Source organism: Chiroxiphia lanceolata, chromosome 2 (genome assembly GCF_009829145.1).
Source record: "Chiroxiphia lanceolata isolate bChiLan1 chromosome 2, bChiLan1.pri, whole genome shotgun sequence".
NCBI classification, from domain to species: Eukaryota; Metazoa; Chordata; class Aves; order Passeriformes; family Pipridae; genus Chiroxiphia; species Chiroxiphia lanceolata.
The window spans coordinates 50,942,706-50,960,631 of NC_045638.1; the positions used below are offsets into that span (position 1 = coordinate 50,942,706).

At 35.3% G+C, this 17,926-nt stretch overlaps 1 protein-coding gene across 13 annotated transcripts in view; it reads left to right on the plus strand.

Annotated features, from left to right (window-relative positions):
• MYCBP2 (MYC binding protein 2) overlaps positions 1 to 17,926 on the plus strand; it is a 180,083-nt gene that overhangs the window by 130,359 nt on the left and 31,798 nt on the right. For 11 of the 13 annotated variants that reach the window (XM_032677725.1, XM_032677745.1, XM_032677732.1 and 8 more), the window contains 3 exons: positions 3,293 to 3,418; positions 6,760 to 6,921; positions 16,042 to 17,685. In XM_032677725.1, coding sequence (XP_032533616.1) covers positions 3,293 to 3,418; positions 6,760 to 6,921; positions 16,042 to 17,685 — 1,932 coding nt within the window. The remainder of the gene's footprint in view (positions 1 to 3,292; positions 3,419 to 6,759; positions 6,922 to 16,041; positions 17,686 to 17,926) is intronic. The other 2 variants (XM_032677746.1, XM_032677747.1) reach the window with 1 other exon arrangement.

Sequence of the window (17,926 nt, forward strand, 5' to 3'; positions counted from 1 at the left end):
TTTTGAACAGGTATCATATTTATGCATTTTCATTTGAGTTATATGTTACAGAGTTGAACTTGAAAGTTGTTTATAAACAGTCTTTAAATTTTTTTTTAAAGGAACAGTTAAAAATATTTTCCCCATGTTTTCCTCTGTACCATTTATGGTTACGGGCCATAAGTTTAACTATCTTTTTAGCTATTGGGATAATTTTTAAATAAGTAATTGTTCTTTTTGTAGTTTTCTTTGATCTTCTTTGTGTCTCTTGAAAAGCAGGGCAGAATGAATTCTGATCCTGTTAAGTTTGTTAATTTTGCCACATGGCATCCTGTTAAAAACCTGTTAATATGTTTTTTAAAACTGTATTTGAAATTAACATCAAATTAGTTAATTACTCAAGTTAGCAAAGTGTGATTGCATTCTCTTAAAATGCATATTTTCTCTCCTGGTAATTCACGTTCAGATTGGGTAAGACCTAGAAATAATTAAAAAAAAATAAACAAAAAATTTTATTACCTTCCTCCTCCTCAGTCATCCTTCTTGTTGATCTCCCTCCAAACAGACTGTCATTACTGTTATAAAATATCTTTTATTCACCCTAAATGCTTCATATGAATACCTTAAGGTATTCTGAAATTGTTGTTTCCTTAACAGATAGACTCAGCCCATCTGCATGAGTTCTGCTGTGCAAGATTGTGGGCAGTGCATATATTTCTTAAAAAAATGAAAGAGGGAGTGATCTGTCAGTGTTTATACTTCTGGATAAGATCATCTATCCAACCATCCTGACATTGCAGATTCAGCTGGATCAGGTTGCTCAGGGCCTTGTGTACTCAACTTCTAGCTAACTCCAGCCTCTCTGAACACTTGTACAAATACTGGCTCACCTTCATGGTGAAAAATATTCTTAATACCTAATCACAGTTTCCCATGCTGCAACTTCTGTTCATTGTCTCTTGTCTTGTCACCGTGAACCTCTGAGATGAGTCTGGCTTCATCTTCCCTGAACTCTTTGATTAGATAGTCAAAGGCAGCAATAAGATCTCACCTTAGCTCTCTTTTTCTCAAACCCACATCTCAGCCTGTCTTTAGATGTTGTGTGCTCTACTGCCCTGAATATCTTGGTGGTCTCTGCTGAACTCATTTCCGTCTGTCTTCTGATGGGGAGCCTGAAGCTGGATGCAGCACCCCAGCTGGTTCAGCGTGTCCCTCTTGTCTTCCCAAAGTCTAGTAAAAATTACTATAAATCTTCATTAGCATGATTTTGTTACAGGTGTTCTTAGAAACATTTAAGGTTCTTCCACAGATACTGTAATTTTGGTAGAGTTCTCTAGAGGCTGGTTTGTTTCTACTTGCTCAAAGAGTTAATTTCTTCAAGCTTTCTTTCTTTTAATCTATATTTCTCTGTTTTCTGCATAAATCTGGGCATTTTCAAATTATAATCTTCCCACTCCACTTATAGGATTTAATGTATCTGTTTTCCAAAAGATGTCTTTATGAAAAGCTTTGACCTCACAGTAGTCATATTCTGCTTGTGTTTTTATGTGCTTATTGTCAGCCTTTTACTTTTCATTATAACAGACTCTTTGGCCTTTTTGTGGTTTGGGTATTTGGTGCAGAAATTTATTTCACACATAGATGCTCTGATAATTATCATCACATTACTATATTAAAGCAAATAGTTCCTTGCTAATACATATGTATTTTCTGTAGGACATTGTGGCTTGACTTTAAGGTATAAAACATTCTGCAAAGAAGAGAAATAATGAAAAGTTTTTCATAAAATATATAAGTATTTATGTAATGCTTAGAACCCTGTCTTTTTTCAAGTCATAGCTTTTGTGCTTACAGTTATGTCTGATAATGTCAATCTTTTACTCTTTTCTAGATGAGTTTGTTTTTATAAGTAGGGTGAAGATAGATACATCTTGCTAAAGCAGTTTAAGCAGTTATCAGTTCAATTACTAAGATATTTTAACCTGTTTCATGTTCCTAGTACACCTCAGTACCAGGTAAAACTAATGTGCTTAAGCTATATCTGGAGGTTACTTTAAACTGATTGTTTTTATTTCTCATGAAATTATTTAGAAATACTTTGTCATCAGTTTCAATGCTTTTGCCAGAGGGAAATAATTAGGATTTGGAGGAGCTCCAGCTAGATTTGCAACTGTCTATATTTTTATCCATAAATAATACCATCTTTCAGATTATGTTCATATTTTCATTATTTTGAAAAATTATAATTTAACTCTCATAAAGAAGTAGAATTTTTGTCAGAGACAAAGCAGAAGTCATACTGAATCCCTATGTCCATGGGCAAGTATCCAGTTAAAACACTACAGCAAGATATAGAGTTGCTTCAGAGAAAGTTCTAGATCCTTTCTTTTATAAGCTGACTTTAAATTTCTAACTTTCTCCCTGTTATTTTTTTTTTATTTAAATACGTGTGTTATGTAAAAGTTTGTACTGTGAAATGTAGTTTGGACCTGAAATGCAGTTTTTAAAAAATTACTTTTAGAAGACTTGTGATTTTATTTTTTTTTTAATAAATCCACATTAATTTTAGTATATTTACAAGAAAAAAAAAGTTGTTCAAGGTGCCAGCTTGAGCTTTTAAACCTGCACTTTGGATATTTCTTCTGAATGCTTTCTTATATATTATCACTTGGAATTATATTTCTGACCACATAAAGTCAGTAATTTCTCCCTAAGTCTAAACAGTCAAGAGGATTCTCTCTCGTTTATTTTGACTGGATGTTATTAGGAATATTATGAAAGGTTTTGGTTGGGGGTTTCTTTAGTGTCATACAGAAAGCAAAACTGTAGTACTCATTTAGAGATATGAATAAATGTCAGGAAAAAATGTCTTATGTCTCGTGAACTATTGGGGCATACCCAGGATTAAAGATGTATTGGCTCAGAGTTTGCGACTGAAAACTATCCCTTCTTCAGTTTGCTTTGTCAAATGAATTTAACAATTGCTGTCCAAAAGGTAAACACTGAATGGTGTGATGTTACTGGAAAAAACAAAGTGTCAAGCTAGTTCCTAAGTGGCAGATAATGGCAAAGCTGGCAGCAACTCAGTCAAACATAAGAACAGTCTGTATGGTATTAAATCCTCTGTCTTTATATTTTTAGAGGATGAGATCTAAAGAAGAGATGTGCTTTTCTTTTTTTTAAGATAATTGAGTAGAGAGGAGGAGTGCTATGTGTGGAAAAAAATATAACTCTTTTGCTTTGTGACTCATCTTTCCAATGTAGATCAGTTACTAAGATGGTCTAATTCTGAAGAGGTGTGTTTTTTTTACAGAGCAAGTCCTCCTAGATCAAAATGTGCAGACTCCTCCCCCAAGTCCTTTTTCAATACAAGCTTTCAGTAAGGGGACAAGCTGTAGTAATGGACAAGGGTTTGATTATGGCCTTGGAAATAACAAAGGTATGTTTTTACACTCATGCTTTAAAAAATTATGTTTTTCTTGACTTGGCTTTTATTTTTTATTACTCATTTCCTACTCTTTTAGGCACTACAGATGTTCTTCAAAAGACAAAAACAGTAGTACAATGAATTGCAAGGTGTTTTTTAAAACATATAGTTAATGTTAGAACTGCTTTTTTATCTGCTTTAATTCCACTTAATCTAAGTACTCTGTATAAAAAGGATCATCTAAGATTTGTAAGTTATAGTTGAGGCTTTTTATAGTGGTAGGCACAAAACTGTAATGCTCAAATGAAAAATACATACTTTTAAAACAAAATAAGAAAATTATTTGCTTTAGAAAGCATGTGTTTTTAAAAGGACAGAAACATTTGTCATCTATCTTGACAACTTTTTAAGTGCATTTAATGGGTTGACAAGATAAAAGATACCATTTGAGATTTCTTGTAAAACTCAAAAAAAATTAGAAAACCAAAAAAAAAAAACCCTCAAAAAAAAAAAAAGTTGTAAAACTGAGGTTATCTTTCTGTCACATAGATACTAGTTACAAATGCTGGGAAATAAATAAAACCCTGTTAATTTTACTGGCATAAAATAATTGTTTCTTTTAATCATGGTTTATTTTGTTGGCAAGATCTAAAAATATACATATATGTATATATATGTACATATATGAAAGCCATCACAGTAAACGTAATCTGCATGCCTTTTGTTCATTTATTGATTAGGTCTAGAAAATTTAATAATACAGAAGGGACTTTTGTTGAGACAGATGTCCTTGAGAAATATGCCTGAAACATGGAGCTTTGCCATTCTATTCCTGTATCACAGTACTCTGTCCATGACACTTCAAATAGGGGCCTAAGGTGTACTACGTGTTTTTTAACATCAGCATATGCTCTTAGTGGTCTCCTAAATAACTCAGGACTTATTTTAAAGGAGAGGAGATTAGGAAAGAAAGTATTCCTAAATATTCTCGTCTGTTAGTGTCACAGCATGAAATAGTTTTGTATCATTTCCCAATGCTTTATTGTGTAGAGAGCAGTCCATACTTGGCCATGCATATAGGAAACTTTTTTTGGACTGAAAAGTTGAAGTGTTTTCCTTTTGTTTTATAAGACCTTTTATACAGAACTGGTTTTCCCAGTTCAGCCATACTTATTTCAAACTAATGGTTGAATCACAAAAGTAGAAGAGTTTAAGATGTGAGGCAGTATTACAGCCTGTCTCTCAATGTCAGTTGTGTAATAGTGCAAATATTATCTATTCTTTTTTCTACAGAAGCATATTAGGAAAATAAATTTTCCTTCTGTGTTGTCCAAAGATAAAATTTAGAAATCAATATGCTATATTAACAGGCATCTTGATTTCTTGAAGATATTGTGGTTCTCTTTACTATATCTTAAGCAGTTTCAAAGGCGTTTCTTTGGGATAATACAGTTACAGAACATTTGGAAGCTACTCCTGGCATTGGATTCCATACCATTTTACACACATTGTTTTCTCAAGCTGTGATGCTTCATGTGAATGAACAAATCAGCTAGATGACTTTATTAATTCTGTGTACTGTATTTTCTTCTGAATTGCCTAGGAGCAGAAAGTTGTTGGTAACTATATTGACAGAATAATATAATAACAGAAAAATAGAATTGACAGAATAATAGAGAAATAGAATTCTTCACCTGTATATGTAGGGGTTTTGTATTCTCAGGTATAAGAAGCTTTTGAGTTTTGTGGAAAATAAAACATGGAAGGCACAAGCACGATCTCATAGGAGAATTTCTAAATGAAACACTTCTTGTTTATTAAAAGTACCTTCTGTAGGGATACCGTAGTTTCAATGAAAATTCAGTTGCCATCCGTGAGTATTTCAAATTTCTGGTCAAATGTAGAGGTGCCCATATAATAGGTCTGTGTTTATAGTATTACCTGCAAGACCAAAGACATGACTCCCACAATGATTGTTTGATTTAGCTATGCCTTCTCTCTGCAGTGCAGGCAAGTTTTTAATATTTCTCCTGAATCGCCCTACCCACCTCCATATTTGATTATTGTGGGCAGATGATTTTCACCCTCTTCTCAGATGTTCTTCCCTTTAAAATAATTACTCATTTTAGGAAATAAGCGTGTTGTATTAATAATAGTGGTCTGTCAAACATGTAAATCATACAATGGTTGGGGTTGGAAGGGACCTTAGAAATCATCTAGTTCCAACCCCCCTCCCACTAGACCAGGTTGTTCAATCACTTATAGGTTTTTAAGTTAGGAATGATTGCCGCTAAAGAACAGATTCCAACATTTTTTAGGTATGCTGCTTTCAAAATAGCCAAATAAAATTGATTTATAGGAGTTCCTAGGTAATACAAGGTTTCATACACCCACTGGTCTTTCTCTAACTCCATGAAAACAAAATGAAACATCATCCAAAAATGTTCTCAATTCAGTGAGTTGTAAATTATATAGTAGCTGCTAAATTTTTTTACTAGGTTTTTTTGAATGCTGTCAAAATGCTAGGAATTTGCAGAATAAAGTGACATTATTAAGATTTGCCTGAAGATGGTTCAAATGTGAGATTCTCTCAAAATCTTGGTTCCTCCCACCTCATATTACTAAGTATACTTCAAGTTATGACATGGTGTGGCCTTCTTCCTGAGGCATCATGTATTTCTAATGCTCACATAGAGGTTTTTGAGAATTGGCATTCAAAATTAAAACTCTGTTTTTAACATGCTAGTTTTCTGAAGGCCTTTGTCTCACAACAAATGTATGTAGTTCTTCAGAAAACCAGTTCTAGTTCCTAAGTGATACTGATGGGTTTTTTAAATTATCTTTAATCTGATCTTGAAAAACAGCACAGCAGAATACTTAAAAGATATTTACAAAAATGAGCAAATATTTACCAAAACCTTGGCACAGAAATACATTCGCTGAAGCCTAAGTACATGTTAGCTTTCCCTTCTCATCAGTTTTTCAAATCTCCTTCTGCATGTTCTGTTGCATGTGTGTGTTACTGTAAATGCTAGGGATTCCTGTTTTTTTCTTTGGCTGCCCTTCATTTTTTAGCAAGGTGAATATAAATCTCTATTTTGAAATGTTTTAAATAATTGCACTAAAATATCCATGATCCCTAAAAACCCTGCTTGTACTTTTTAGTAATTTTATTGCCATGCATAGAGTGAGATTTTTATTTTTAGTTACAACCAGAGTAGTATGTGGCTAAATAAGATTTATGAGCTTTCTCTGTTATCATCATTTAAACTTTAATTGAGCACCATTTTACTGTGCCTTTCTGGAGAATGACAGGTAACAGGTTGTAGTTTTGACTGTTTTGCCCACTACAGGTGACCAACTGAGTGCCATACTGAATTCCATTCAGTCACGGCCAAATCTCCCAGCTCCTTCCATCTTTGATCAAGCTGCAAAACCTCCCTCTTCCCTAGTCCACAGTCCATTTGTGTTCGGACAGCCCCTTTCCTTCCAGCAGCCTCAGCCACAGCTTCAGAGTAAGTTTGTCAGCCTTACCTGCCTCATCAGTCCATTTCTGCAGCTTTGACATTGCTGTTCTCAGTTGCTTACCAGCTACTGATCATCCCTCAGTGCACCTTTCTGGTTTTGTTTTTTTTACGTTTTCCATGATTCAGAAGCATGTGAGGTAATGCTCCTAAAGAAGTATACTTGCTCAACTTGAATTTTTATATTGACAGTATTTTGCTTTTGTATGTGTTTTTCACTGTAGACAAGTCATGAAAGTGCATTTTCAATACTGTATGCAACTTTGGGTTTATTATAAAGGTAAATATTTTATATAGTACAAGATGATGATAATTCTTTTAACATCAGAAATGCACTGCAGTAAGTTCATAAGTGTTAACTTATCTCCTAAACTCCTATTTTTGTCATTGCTCCTAACTTTAGGCCTGTGGCTGGACAGTGGGAACAACTTGGTACTGCTCATCAGAAAGGTTTTGGTAGTCTTCTGTTAGGTGGTCATAGGATTAGCATGGGCATGAAAGTTTGCACTTTGAGGTGAAACTAACCTGATTACTAATGGGAGGACAGGAAACTTTTTTGGTCATGAATAATGAAAGCTAAAAGCTCAGCTTTCGTGATGGATAGCTGATATTGCAGTAAGTTCTTTCTTACATACTGAACAGTTATAGCATGGGTTACAGGAATACTAGTTTTCTCCTGTGTCCCATAAACTGCCCTTCTGAAGTGCCTTAGTTCTTTCTTGTGGGACTCTGTCAAGTCAGTTCACTATGTCAGTTCTCTATGTCTGTGCAGTCCTGGGTCTATCCAGCTCAGCTTATTGAAGTGACAGTGAAGTTGCTTCGTGTGAGAACTAGATTAAAATTTCTAATTCACTTGTATAAAGACTTATCAGAAGTATTCTGACTGTGATCTTCCATGGTTATTCTGGACTCAAACCAATGTCCTGAAAGCAGAATATTCCAAAAACTACTCAGATAAAACAACTGATCGCCAGTTGTATATTCTTCCCCATCACTTTCAGTTTTCTTGTCTTGTTCAGAGTAGTGAAGTCAGAGTTCCTTATTCAGCTTTGCATTAAAAATAACCGTAATTGCCTTATCTCAAATTTCAGATGATTTGTCCTTTAGCATTTAGACCTACATTGTATGAAGAGAAAAGCTGACAGCATTTTTATTGACTGCCCAACAAGATCTTACTCAGTGGGTTTGCCTGTCCCAACAGATTCAGATAAACTGTATTCAGTTAGCTACATCTGTGTTTCATGTTCTAATGAGAATCCCTGATTCAAAAGGAAGTCCTTTTTTTGTCAGATAGGGGGAGCACTAGTAGTCTATCAAATAAAGCAACAATGAAAGTGGAAAAATTTTTCAAGTTTGTCTGATTTGGGATCTTAGTATAAGACCTTAGTATAAGGTCTCAACTGATATGGTCATTTGCCCTTCCAGCAGGGCAAAACTCATCAACCAGATGATACCAGAACTGGTATGCTGTTGTGCTACTGTGATTTGATACAAGAATTTTCTTTCAAACAGTTTATTATCCAGTTTCAGGTTTGGTGCAGGTAATGTAAATTATGCTTAAAGGAGAGAATATTAACATTTTTGTTTTCACCATCAAAATTTAAGAATAGTATGGGACAAAATTTCCTCTTTGAACTTCCTTAATCTTCTGAAAATCTGTTAATCCTCCATTTACAAGTTCATTCAAATTCAGCATATAGTCAGGGAGGCCTGTAAGACTATATCCATAATACTTTTTCTTTAATAGTCTGATGCAGTTATAATAAATTTCTAACATAAACTCATTTTAAGTATGCAATTTTTTCATTATTTCCAAAGCGCTTTATAGCCTCCTGTTATGAAACATGTAATTAAAAGTTAAATCCATTAAATAACACATCCCAAGGGTCCATATTAAGTCAATTGAATTTTTGCTTTATCTAATGGACTGATGATAGTATAATAGGTGAAAGAAGTTGTGCCAGCCTAGATTTCCATGACTACAGAGGTTATATACGAAATACTAGTCTTGACTGAAAGTCAACCTAAATAGTTCAGTCTACCACTTAAATTTTCTGTTCTTCCTCAGATATCTCTACCCCTGGGGAGAAACTTGATTGAGAAGTGTGATTCTGAGGAAAGTTAGGATCATTCTGAATATTCGTTTTGAATATCTAAAATATAGAATTATTTCCTTTTTTTAGATTTTTACAATAGGAAGAAAAATGTTTATCTGATTAAACATACTTTGTGCCAGTGACAGTAGTCACTGCAGTTTTCCTTTAGAAGTGTTTGTAGCTAGTTGGTTTTTTTTAGGAATGGTTTCTGCACTTGGGGTCTGATTTGGTTTCCCAATTGATTTAAGGAAGAGAGAATAGGCTTGTCACAACCTTTTATCCTCCAGTGTCTGGTTATTTTTTTGCAGAAATATTATAGTTTGGGATAACCACTTCCTCAGATACAATGCTTGAAGAAATAGGAAGTGTTTCTATTTTTTTCATATCATAAATAAGTAAACTAATAACAGTCATCTGCGTTATATCAAAGAATTTGTTTACAGAAGGCATATTATAAAAAGAAGGGGTTACTCTGTTTTCTCAGTTTTGTGTTATTTGCTAGAACTTTGTGAAGGGCTGATTGTTCTACCCTGCTTAATTCCTTTGTTAATTTTTACACATGGTTGCACAAGGTAAAAAACTGAGAGATTGTTTCCTTTTTCACGGGGACAGTCAAAATTAAGGTGCACTTATCATGTGTTTTAATTCTTTGGCAGTCTTGTATGCAGCTAAAAGTCCAAAAAAGCTAGAAGAGATTGCATAACCTGTCTGGAGTACAAAAACAGCTGTATTGACTTGGAACCTTAGCGAGGATTTTTTTCCATTAAGATCACAAGTTTATGTATGTTTCTTCCTTGAATATTTTACCAAAACAGACTGTAATTACTCCAGCCTGCGTATGCTAGCTTCTGAGAAGTTTGTAAAATCATCAGTAACAGATTTGCTTGTGAATGCAAGCTCCCATAGCTGCAAGATTATTGCTGCTTGCTTGATTTACTTGTCTGTGAACTTTGTGAAAAGCACAGAAGACTCAAATTTCTGATTGAATTCTGAGTACATGCTTCAGCAGTATGTGCTGGGTTATAAAACTCTTTAGATGTCGCAAGTCAGGGAATCAGGATTTGGATGTTGGATGCTGTCCAACATAAGTTATCAAAATTTGACAATTGGCTTTGAGCTCTGAACTTGGGAAGGGAAGTGTGAGGCTTTGCAGTCACTGTTAGACCTTCATGCCATGTTTCCTCACATCTGAGTTCATACTGTGAATGAAGAATGGATTTATGGGCTGAAAAAGCTGTGGACCCCCTTGACAAGTGTCACATTCTCCCTCTTGCCATGGCAGCCCTGGCAGCTTGCTGAGCTCCTGCTTCCTAACTCATCTCAGTCTGCCCAGAAGCTGCAGTGCTGAGCTGCTGTTCAGTACAATGTCCTTTCAGGCTACTTCCTTGCCAATCCATGCTGCAGAGCTGCAATCCAGCCATCCCACTATATCAGCTCCTACCATTCATGTCAGGAGTTCCTTGATACATCCCTTCAGTATTGTGCTACCACATTCTTTTTGGTTTTGTTCCTTTCCCATCTAGGTGCTAGTTAAATAGCATTTAGAACCACTGGCTTTGGCTGCAGTGATTCTCTCCTCATTTTCTAAACTGTAGAGGGGATGCAAAAGACCAGCACGGATACGGAGCACAAAACCTTTCCTGGTAGTGCTTCAGTAAAATGGAGAGAATATTCTCAACTAAGTATGCTGGTCTCTTCCATATTGTGCTGAAGTGACTTAACTGTCAGTTAAACCAATGACAACTGGTTTGACCTTTTTTTCTGCATGTTGCCAAAATATCATTCCTGAAACTTTGAGCTAATAATTTAAATGGTTTCATGCTCTAGGCTTTCCAGATTTTATAATCAAAGATATGTCTGGAGAATACACTTTTCCAGGTTAATCCAAAACTGTCCTTGGGAAAACTGATATGGTAAGGGTTGGTGGAAGAGTTCAAATTGTGTCAAGCTTTATTTTTCCCCCCCCAGAAATAAATTTGGTTTATAGCATCTTGAAAAATTTTAGTGACAAATAATAAAATGATTAACTTATTTTTTTATCTACCCTTCTAGCCCAGGAATGCTTATTTCAGTCTTTCAGTTAATAAACTTAAGTGGCTCAAGTGTTGGTGCTCCAAACCCTACCTTTGGGTAAAGAACTTTGCTGATGTTTTTCTGATGATACTGCATTTCAGCTTTTGCTTTCATTAACTCACTCATTCTCCTGCTTTAATAGTATCTAATACTTTCCTTCATTGTTAATATTTAATATCCAATTTTTTTTTTTTACTTCAATACATTCTTTTATTTAAGGAAAAATAATTAAAATAAAGAATCCTTGTCCAACTGCATTTGGCATTTTCAAGATGTGAAAAAAGATATATTGACTGCAGTGATGAGGGCATTCAGCTCACAGTTGTATTTTAGCTTCCGTGCCAGTAACAGAGAGCAAAAGAGGAATACATACTTTCTGAAGAGGCAGCTGTTGCTTAGGCAACACAGCAAAGGCAGGTCAATGCCTTTCCTTCATCACTACACATAAAAGCAGTGGCATTTCAGAAGAATCTTTAACTTATCTCCATTCTCCAGAGACGTTTTACCAGTTTGTTATAGAGTTTATTTAAAAAAGAGTAACATGAACCAGCTAGTGGTATGTCTTGCCTCCAAATTTGGTCTACCAGTGTTTCCTCAGAGGAAGTAGGCACAGCTGTTACAAGATTGCATCCTACCATGGGAATTAAAGTGCCTCTTATATCTCCATATTGTGTAGCTTTTCAACCTGGAGCTGTTTCCACATTGAAGGAAAGTGTGACTAAAGATATACTGTCACATTTGAGTATGACATGAGACAGACCTTGCCTGCCTTGTATTTCAAGTCTTTGTAGTCTTTGAGGATAATTCAAAAAGAAGGAATTCTGATCAAAATACTGGTCCCTCTGGCTGACTAGTTACCCTCGATAGATATAGATTGTTTGCCAAGGCAGCAAGGAAATCATGTGGGAAAGTCATTCTCTTCGACCTACAGTCCCCTTGAAATGATTGAATAGAAGTACATTGTTCAAGATGCACTAGATTACAACATTATAAAATGTAAGTATTCTTAGACATAGAGTGAAAGAATAAAGTATAAATGTGCATTCATGAAAGTGGATTGAGAAATTAGAGAGTAGTTTCTTTTTTTAAAGAATGAAATTCATACTTCAAACATATGAACACCTCATTGTAGAGGCTCTAGAACTATAGGTTATTGCATAAGATATGGGGGTTAGTATGTTTTGTGTACAAGTTGGTAAATATAGTCATGGCTTGGCTTCGCGAACGAAGATTTGTAAATATAGTACCAGACAAAAAGAAGTCTTAAGCAGTTTAGGAATTAAATTACTTATTTTCAATAGTTATATTAATCCATTTGTACAAAAGGGTCTGTCTAAAACAGGGTATTTTTTAACATACACATTCTCTCTAAAATTATTACTGCAACAAGAATTTGACTTTTTTTTTCCTAAACGAAGGAGTAGGCATTAGAATTAGAATTAAAAATAGAAAAAAATAGAAAAGTAAAATGATAGACTGAAACTAAAAGTCCCTATTATCTCATTCCAAGTTTCATTTGGAGCTGTACTTCTAACAGATCTGGTGTCAGTAGACTCTACTGAAATTATCTTGAATTACATCAGAATTTTTCTTAAAGCAAAATTATTTTAAGAGTTGATACAGATTTTTTTTTATGTATATACTATTTGATAGACACTCATATACTGCTAGTTGTCTCTCGTATTGAGAAACTTCAAATTACGTAAGTGAGGTTTTTCAGAACATTATTGAGGTGCAGTCAGTTTTGAAAACAGATGGTTTAGATGGGTTTAATGTATTTTTCTTCATTCTTTCCAGTGATTAGCAAGACATTCCAACAGAAATATGTAGATGTTCTCTAATTTTCACTAAAGGATGTGTAAATTTATCATCCAGAAGGAGATATTGAAGTTCTAAGTAATTCATCTCTGAATTTCCAGATTAAAAGGGTTCAGTTCAAACCAGGGTTCAGTTCCAAACTAGACGCTGCTGGGTTTTATAATAAGCCATAGATCTCATTGGCTATTCTCCATAAATTACATTTTTAGATCCTAGAAACTGATATGGAAGTCACAATATTTTTAGATCGGGGAACTGATCTACTGCATTCTAATACAAACTACTCTTTGTCATTTAAAGCTGACGGAGGACTCTAAACAATGAATTCAGAACACTTAACAGAGGAGATACCTATCATTTGAAATGCTTGTTTTTATCTTTGCTGCTTTTCCATTGAATCTGTGCTGCTTCTGTGCAACTGTTTTCCACTGTAGAAACTCCATCCTGCTGCCTTGCTTCTCGTGAGCGTATTTACAAAACTAGTGATGTAGCTGGGCCTGCCTCTGCTATTTCATCTCTCTCTCACAAACTGAAGGGTGGGTATGCATACCAACATAGCAAGGTTATTCAAATTTTTACATCCAAAATGTTGTTTTCTTTTTTTTTTCTCCTTCCATTCATTTTCATTTCGTTCATTTAATAAAATAACGTTTTGAAAACAAATGTTCAGTTCTGGTATTTGTTGGGAGCTCATTCGATATAACCATTCAGTTGCTTTCCTCAGTTGCAACAACTCCATGATACACCATCTAGCTGCCTCTTTCTGCTTTGTAAACAGGAAAGTGATGTTAGTCTAATTTAATAACACCTGTTTTCAAACAACATGCAAACAAAGTATGTAAGAGGAAAGGGGAGGGAAATCTGGGATTTTTTTGCTATATTATGCAATTTTTCATTTGGGCATTTTTCTTTTTCGTGCTGATAGTCTAGAATGCCAATTAGGATTATTTACCTGTATATGTGCAAAACCAAACCTTTGTTTTTAAAATACAAGACTTTTTTTGTTACTGGAAGCTACTGCTAGGCTTATACCTTTTATAAGGAGTTTTGTTCTAGAATGTTTTCCTGATTGATATGCACTAATTGTGCGTGTACTTTATTTTTATACGTTGCTGAATGGTTTGAAGTTTTTTATGTCCTCTAAAAAGATTATTGTCATATTTTCACTTTTTTAATCTGTTCTATGAGGCATTCTGTAAAAAGTTCTATCTAAAGTATTTTCTCATCTGGCAGACCTTGAATTAATTTTTTTATTTGTTTCTGGGAAAAATGTGTATAAAAATAATTATAATTTGCATTTTGGAATTTATTGATCACAAAATGAACATCTCAAAATGGCTCATCAGTAAAACTGGTGTAGAACTCAGCTGGCATGTGTGAAATGCTTGGACCGATACTTAAGAAACTTTTTGTTTTTTTTCTTTTAGCAAGAACAATCATTTTATAAACCACAATGTACCATGCTATTTCTTTCCTTCCTCTTCCCTGCCCCAAGTCAAAAGTAATTATAGAACTCACAAGAAAAAAGACAGATTAGACTCTCAAAATTGATTAGAATGGTATTTGAGATATTATTATATTCTACATTTGGCATATTATTCTTGAATATAGACACAGTATGTCTTCTGTGCCCGGAGAAGTATGAACTCCTACCATGACCTGGGAAGGCAGGAGAGTGGCCTAACCTTCAATTTTGTTAAATATTGTGACATAATTCATTCCCTTCACTTTTTTGTGTTGCTGTTCATTTTATTATAAGGTACTTAAATGTGGGGATAGCAAATTAGTAAGAATCAGTTTGTAACCCAAGGAATCATCTGGGTTGCTAAATTTTGCTCAAAAACTTTTTTTTTGATTGTGAAAGGTAGTATATATTTTCTACCATAGGGGTAAGTCTTTGTGATTTAGAACTGCATGAAGTTGGCTCAAATCCCAGGATGCATAAGAAACTGAACACCTCCTAAGTAAATACTGAAGGTACTAGGCAAAAGATGACCGCCTATCCCCTGTTCCCATTAGAAATCAAAGCCCAAATTAGCAGACTTTCTCTGATTAATTGAAACTTTATTTTTTGACAAATAGTTGCTTCCTAAAAATACACCCAGACAAGTGGAAATGACCTTTTAATATCTAGAAAAGTAAAATAATCCGAAGTACTGTGTCTACGAGGTTTACTAGGGAAATCTTTTCATGATTAACTAATGAAAACCCATTCAGATCAGAAAGATTTAAATCTGTGTTCTAGACTTTGCAGTGTAAGGCTTTGTGGAGAGACAGCTATATTAACTGTTGAATTGCTTGCCAGTAATTTCAATATTGCTTGTATTAATTTTTGTATGGACTTATATTAAACTACCTGTAGTTTTTATAGTTCTGCAGATTAATATATGTACAGAGTCAATGTGCATATGACCAATATAGTAGTGCATGAAAATAAGAGGACGTCATTGAGCAGAGTTGTTGGTTTAGCTTAGTGGTTGAGAAAAGTGGGTTTGTTGGTTTTGGGATTTCTTAAATGGGTTGTGTTTTGGTAGCAGAACATGGATAGTTTGTGTCTTGAATAGGTGGATGCCTCAGATTATCAGTCTTAATAGTTTAAGCATGTTTGCAAGCCTCTTGCCCAATTTACCTTATAACTGTGTTCACTTCCTACAATTCCTGACTTTTGAGCATTAAAAAAAATAAATCTGGTAATAGATTTGGTCTTTATGCAAGTCTCTTGTTGCAGTCAGGCTGACACACATGGAGATAATAAATAAATAATCCCTGGTTTCTGTTGCAACTGTCATAAATTGGGTTAACTCCTGGCATTTTACCTAAAGGTGTAAATTGTGCTTCCTTTACTAGTGTTTTTTGGAAACAGTGAACTGTGGCTTTTGATAGCTCCATAGTTGTGTTTTCTTTGTAAATATTTCCTAACACTTGTTTATATGTATCTTTAGGAAAAGAAATGTATTGAAAATATTCTGGGTGAAAAAAGATCCTGTCATGTTTCCTTTCGTTTTTATGTGAACAGAAGCATGTGTTTGATCTTTATCTTGTGTTCAGGTCTTTAGTCCTTGTTTTTTACTATTAAAGGTATCACTGTAAACATAACCCTTCAATTATAAAATATACTGCACAGGTGACCGAATGAATTTCACAGGAGCTGCTAGACCAGTTTCTCCAGCTGGAAAGACAGACACGCCATCGAAGCACAGAGCTGACTGCAGGTCACCCAAACTTGATGTGCGAATGAATAGAGCTGTTGCTGACCAGAAGAAACCCAGAAATACAGAAGGCTTATCTGCCAGTGAGTGTCTTATCCTGAAATCAGATGCTGCAAAGCTGCGGTCAGACTCGCACAGCAGGTCTTTGTCGCCAAATCATAACACTTTGCAAACACTAAAAACTGATGGAAGAACAACGACTGGACTGAGAGCCGAATCTCCAGGGCCAGGAACCCGGTCATCTTCTCCAAAGACAAAGACGCTTACAGCTGTTAGATCTGGTGCTAGTTCTCCACGATCCTCATCACCCCATGACAAAACTCTACCTCAGAAACCTTCATCCCCTGTAAAAACAAAGCTTGATCCTCCTCGAGAACGCTCCAAATCAGATTCCTACACATTAGATCCAGACACCCTTCGCAAAAAGAAAGTGCCGCTAACAGAACCCTTAAGGGGGAGGTCCACTTCACCTAAACCAAAAATTATTGCAAAAGATGGAAAACCTGTTACAGAAACTGAAAATAGAGCTCCTTCCCCTCATGTCGTACAAGAAAATCTTCACAGTGAGGTAGTTGAAGTATGTACTTCAAGTACTTTAAAGACTGACAGCATTACAGATACCACCTGTGAGGACAACACCGAATTCAGAAGTCTGGACGATGGTTCTAATAAAGTTCATTTCAGCATAGGCAAAGCACCACTGAAGGATGAGCAAGACATGAGAGCATCTCCAAAAGTGAGCCGTAAATGTGCTGGTAGACACACAAGACCCAAAAAGGAAAAATCCAACTTTCTTTTCAAAGGAGATGGCTCTAAGCCCGTAGAGCCTGCCAAGCAAGCAATGTCACCTTCTGTTGCAGAATGTGCTAGAGCTGTATTTGCTGCATTTCTTTGGCATGAAGGAATAGTTCATGATGCTATGGCATGCTCCTCTTTTTTGAAGTTTAATCCAGAACTGTCCAAAGAGCATGCGCCCATACGAAGCAGTCTTACTCAACAGCCTGCAGAGGAAAAAGAAACGAAGTTGAAAAATAGACATTCATTGGAAATATCATCTGCTCTTAACATGTTCAACATCTCACCCCATGGACCAGATATATCTAAAATGGGTAGCATCAATAAGAACAAAGTCCTCTCAATGTTAAAAGAACCACCTCTGCATGAAAAGTGCGAGGATGGAAAAACTGAAACTACCTCCTTTGAAACATCCAGTCATCACACAATAAAATCCAAGTCTCCTCTTCCATTAACACTGCAGCACTTAGTAGCTTTCTGGGAAGATATTTCTTTAGCAACTATTAAAGCAGCTTCCCAAAACATGATTTTTCCAAGTCCTGGTTCTTGTGCAGTGTTAAAGAAGAAGGAAAGTGACAAAGATAACAAGAAAGCTAAAAAAGAGAAAAAGAAAAAGGAAAAGGTTGAAACTAGGCCAAGGGGAAATCTTTTTGGTGAAATGGCCCAGCTTGCAGTGGGAGGACCTGAAAAAGACACCATCTGTGAGTTGTGTGGAGAATCCCATCCATATCCAGTGACTTACCACATGAGACAAGCTCATCCAGGTAAGATTCCATATTTAATTTCCATGTCAATCTAGAAAGTGTATTTCACACACCTGTTCTGGTATTAGTTTCTGTTATGAAAATGAGTCGGGCTCTCTTGTCTATTAGTGTAAGACCTCAGGCTCGCCTCACGAGCTCATTAGAGGGGTTTTACGTCAAAAAAGTATAAGTCCTCAAACCCACCTGATGGATTTATTAAGGGGGCCTTCAGTTCTTTTATCCCTTAAGGCTTCACGTGAGA